We start from the raw sequence: 5,275 nt of genomic DNA on the forward strand, positions 1-5,275 counted from the left end.
ATGACGTGTTGCGAGACATTGGTCGATCTGTTCATATACATTTTTCCTGCATGACATATTGAGTTGTTCTTCGTCTCTCCAGGAAAACACGTGCAAACACTTTACGGACGAGTGCTTTCTCCGGATTGCTAGAGAATGGATTGTTTGTCAAGGTGGAGAATGCGTTTTTCATGCACACGTCTGTTTTCTTTTTCTAGGACACATCATTTCGACTGAGGGTGTTCGCATGGATCCTGAGCAAGGTTAGGCTGTGGTAAATTGGCCATCCCCATGGAGTCTCCGCAGGCCCTGCAGAGATTTCTGTTCTGGGAGTTCGCCAATTTTTACCGGCGTTTCATTCGCAATTTCAGCCAACTAGCCGCTCCTCTGACCGCCTTGACCGCCCCTAGTTTGACGTTCAGGTGGTCAAACGCAGCCGTAGGCTAAGCGTTTGCCAAACTGAAGAGCTGCTTGTTTCAGCTCCCATTCTTTGCGTCACCCCTGTCCACCCCGGATCGCTCACGTCAATTCAAGTGGAGTGGTCGAACGCGTCAGAGGTTGGGGGTAGGAGCAGTGTTGTCCCAACGCGCATCCTCAGACGGAAGGTGCATGCTCCTTGCGCGTATTTATCTCACCGTTTATCTCCTGCGAGGTTAATTATGACATTGGCATCGAGAGTTGTTGGCGTCCAAACTTGCACTGGAAGAATGGCGTCACTGGCTTGAAGGGTCGGGTGTACCTTTCATTGGTATGGACGGACCATAAGAATCTCGAATTACATTAGAAACCAGCCAAAAGACTTACTACTTCCAGGGCAGCTCGGTGGGCAGTTGTTTTTCGGGGTCGTTTCGATTTTACACTTTCTTACCGGCCCGTGGTTCCAAAAACATCAACCCGATTGCTTTATCCCGTCTTTTTGAGCGTTCCGATCGTACTGCTACTCCCGAGCCCATTTACCAGGGACCATCATTATCTCCGCGCTCAGATGGGAGGTCGAATCCGAAGGTGTTGACCTGCCTAGAAGGGGTAACGCCCCCCGCTCGTTGCCCCACCGAACCGATGTTGTTTGTGCCGGAGGTGGGTTACGGTCAAGACGTTCTCCAGTGGGGTCCATTGTTTCCAGTGTTGCTTGTCACCCCAGGGGTTTAGTAGAACTAGGGTTTCTAGTCAAGCAACGATTTTTTGGTGGCCTGGTATGGCTCGTGACGTCCACGACTTCGTCTTGGCTTGTTCAGTTTGCGCTATTGGTAAGACTTCCAATCGACCTCCAGATGGGTTACTCTTACCGCTGTCTGTCCCTTCGAGACCCTGGTCCCCAATTTTTTTCGCTAGATTTCATTACCGCCCCTCCCGCCCTCTACCTAGGGCAAATACGGTGATTTTAACCGTAGTGACCGGTTCTCGAAGGCGACTCATTTTTATTCCCTTGCCCAAATTACCATCAGCCAAGGAAACAGCGGTAGCTGTCATTGACCCACGTCTTCCGTAAATACATGGCCTTGCCCGACAGACGTGGTTTGTTTCTGACAGGGGTCCCCAATTTGTGTCCAAAATTTTGGCGAGAATTTTTGTAATTGTGTTAGGAGCGACTGTTAGTCTTTCTTTCCGGGTTCCATCCCCCAGAGCAATGGTCAAACCGAGCGAGCCAATCAGGATGTCGAAAGGGGTTTTGCGATGTTTGGCTTCCCAATAATCCTTCGTCCTGGTGTCAGCAACTCTCAATTGTGGAGTACGCACACAATTCTTTACCAGTGTCATCTACGGGGCATGTCTCCATTTAAGTGTAGTAGTAGTTTAGGGGTACCAACCCCCTAATTTTTGTCAGTACGGAATCCGAGGTTTCGGTCCCCTCCGCACACGCACTAGTCCAGAGGTGTCACCGCACCTGGACCAGAGCTCGCAGAGCTCTGCTCCAGGCTAGGTCGCGCACCAAGGCTAAGGCCGATCGCCACCGGTCGAAGCCCTCCCCGTTACGTCGTCGGTCAAAGAGTGTGGCTTTCAACCCAGAATATTCAGAATGCGTTCCGTTTCGAATAAGCTTGCTCCCAAATATTCCCAAAAATTTATTGGCCCCGTTTTCTGTTACCAAAATCAGTTTAATCCGGTAACAGTGCGTCCTTAGCCTTCCTCCGGCGTACAGGAGGGGTTCATCCCGTGTTCCATGTGTCCAAAATTAAAACCGGTGATTTTTTTTCCCGTCTTAACCCGCCTGGCCCCGGTTCCCCCCCCCGCCTCGTATCGTTAATGGGGAAGCCACATATTTGGTTAATCGGATTCTTCTGGACTCTAGACGGAGGGGACGCGGATTTCAGTACTTGGTGGATTGGGAAGGTTACGGTCCGGAGGAGAGAAGGTGGGTTCCTGCTCGGGACATACTGGATCACCGCCTTTATTGATGATTACATCTACAGGTAAAGCAGGCTGGGAACGTCAGGTGACGTCCCTAGGGGAGGGGGTACTGTCACGGTAGGAAATCCATTGTTTCCTCCGTGTCCATGTTTTGTGTTTGTTTGTTGTACTCACGTAGTCTCCATGTGCTCGTTTGGTTTGATTGTTGTCACCTGTGTGTTGATTGTCTCGCTCCAGCTGATCCTCATTCTCCACTCAGCTACATATACTCACCCATCTCTCTGTCTGTTGTCAGATCCTCATTCATGTCTCCACTTCCTAGTTGGTTTACCGTCTTCCGTGTCTCGTGTGCTGGATTGTGTTCGTGTTGTCGTCTTCGTGTCAGTGTTCCGGTCTGTTTCCTGGTTTTCATCCATTGACCGTCTTCACCTTCACCTGCGACTTCACCATCCAGCTCTTCTCCGCTCCGCCCACCGTAGACCTTCGTTTCCATTGCCTACATTCTGGACTCTGATTTCAATAAACTTCTTCTGATTGCCTGCAATTGCTTCCTCCTCTTTTACGAGCCGTCACAGTGATGCTTTTGATGGACAAAATATTGGGGATCTCACATTTGACATGGAAAAAAATGAAATCCACAACACAATGCAATGGGGAATAGCATGGAGCAAGGAAAAAACAGCTTCATGTCATGTAAAGTTTTTTGTTCTTCAAAAATGTTTTTATCACCCTATTTGTATTAAAACCTTGCGGAGGTACTGCTAACTGGAAAAAGAACAATGTCATGAGAAAAGGTGAGTGACTTATCCTGATTAACCTCAGTATGGACCAGTCAGCAGTGCTGACATAAAATTGCCATTGATTGCTTTATGAATCATGATTACCATAAATTAAATAAATTAATAACTAAAGTAATAAACTTAACAGTTTTACAACAGTATCACTTTTATGTAGTGAAGCCCAGAGTCAGACTCATGAAGAAGACACTCTCAGACTCTCAAGGGCATTCAGATCAGCTGTCTGGGCCACTGGGTTTTTAACCCCCGTTCACATTAACCTGACCCTGTTCAGAGATGGTCAACCTGTGGAAGATAATCAGATCACAGGAGGAGAGATTCTGCCCAACGGAGACGGAACTTACCAGATGAGGAAGAGTTTGGTGATCAGTGAAGAAGAGCTACGTGAGGAACATGAATACAACTGCACAATGAAGCACCTCAGTCTGGACAACAAACTGGACTTTACATTTGGTAAAAAAACACTAACAAACATTCAAGACATGCAGCTTTTGAGTACATTAAAACCAAATCAAACAGTACATTTAGTAATCAAAATGAATTAAAACAGGTCTACTTTGAATTTACAAAAAAAAAACTGTGTATATTTACACATATATTTTACTATGTATATACGTCTAAATATACAAACGTGCATGTATATTTTGTGTATATTTACACATATAAGTTTCATTTATCTTACCTTAATTTCAGATGTCGCTGAATCTGACCCAGGATCATCTACGCAGTCTGTAGTTATCAGTGTGCTGGTGTTCATGTGTGTGGCTGTTCTCATCATAACTGCACTCATCATATGGAGGAAGAGACGAGCTGCTGGTAAACGATCTGTTTAGTCCAGTTCATTACATCTAATTCAGTTTAAACATTCACATACACAGTTTTGTGTTTCTGTAGCGTTTACTAACTGTGTCTATATTTTTGTTCAGGACGAGACATCACAGAGTAAATACTCTCCTACTCCATGTGAGTACACTGTGTTTTAAAGTATTAACAATTAAAAATGTACAAGTAATAGGCATTTAGCAGCATGTTCAGTTTAATTTGAGAAACTTGTAACTAAAGGATTTTTTTATTATTATTTTCAGCTTCTGCCGCTAATGAAAAGTGAGTCTATGTTAAGGTAAAAATTAAGGTCAAGACAATACATGCAAAACCTAAAATATCTTAGCATTTGTTTGGTGGATGCCATTTGGGTTATGTTATGATAACAATGGAAATTAAGAGTGTTAAGATGGAAAATTAAAGAATGTAATAGGAACACAAAAATACTAAATTTTTGCAGCTGTATTCCTTGCTGGTACAAGGTAATCTACTTTTGTCTTTAGAAATGTCTAAAACTTGATGGTAGAATAGCACTGAATTTTGTATGTTTGTTATCACCAAACTCCATTTGATATTTGATCATTGGAAATATGTTTTGATTAAAATCCCAGAAAATGTAACCTGGATATAATGTATATTTCTCAATGTGCAGGTTTTTAATTAAGTTTCAAGAATCACTGCACTACTTTTGAAGGATCTGAGGATCCTCAAATGCAAACTGTGTGTGTTGCTTCAAGAGAGCAACCATACATTTGAGTTGTGTTTTAATTTCTTTCTTTTATATTCATGTATTCTTCATTCGTTTATTAATTCATAATAATTTATCATTTAATTGTTTTATGATTGCATTTAATCATTATAATTTTTTATTATTATTTTTTTAAATGTGTATTGTGTATTATTTTTTTTTTTTTTTTTATTGATTAGTCATTTATATTACATTATATTGTTGTTTTTTATATATTATTTTTCCATTATTGTTTAGTCTTATAACTGTGTGTTTCAATGGCTGATTGTCTTCATAAATAAGAAATAAGAGGGAATGTTCATGGAAATTCAAGGTCAGATGAGACATACTCAAATGATTCAATAAACTTTTTTTTTTTCTTATCATTATCACTTCGTCTCCTAATTCTGCTGTTCACTGGCTTTACTCAGTCAGCTTCTTGGCTGATAGAAGACTGTTAACAGAGTTTTGGTTATTTTGGGTAACAGACGAGACTTGCTGTTAATGGGTTTTGGGTATTAGGCAATTTTGCTGACTAGTTGTTCTGTTACCAGACAAAATGGATATTTTCTGACAGGATCTGGCATCTGGGGCTGGATCT

The 5,275-nt window shown here is 42.5% G+C and overlaps 1 protein-coding gene across 1 annotated transcript; it reads left to right on the top strand.

Annotated features, from left to right (window-relative positions):
• Nucleotides 1-3,399: 3,399 nt before the first annotated feature.
• Nucleotides 3,400-4,825, top strand: LOC109094606 (hereditary hemochromatosis protein homolog; the record flags this gene model as incomplete). The annotated part of the gene is made up of 4 exons (XM_042753820.1): nucleotides 3,400-3,578; nucleotides 3,819-3,941; nucleotides 4,052-4,088; nucleotides 4,211-4,825. Coding segments are annotated over 3 exons (322 nt in total), but the record flags the coding sequence as incomplete, so codon positions are not given.
• Nucleotides 4,826-5,275: the final 450 nt, after the last annotated feature.

Source organism: Cyprinus carpio, unplaced genomic scaffold (assembly GCF_018340385.1).
Source record: "Cyprinus carpio isolate SPL01 unplaced genomic scaffold, ASM1834038v1 S000000053, whole genome shotgun sequence".
Classification (NCBI taxonomy): domain Eukaryota; kingdom Metazoa; phylum Chordata; class Actinopteri; order Cypriniformes; family Cyprinidae; genus Cyprinus; species Cyprinus carpio.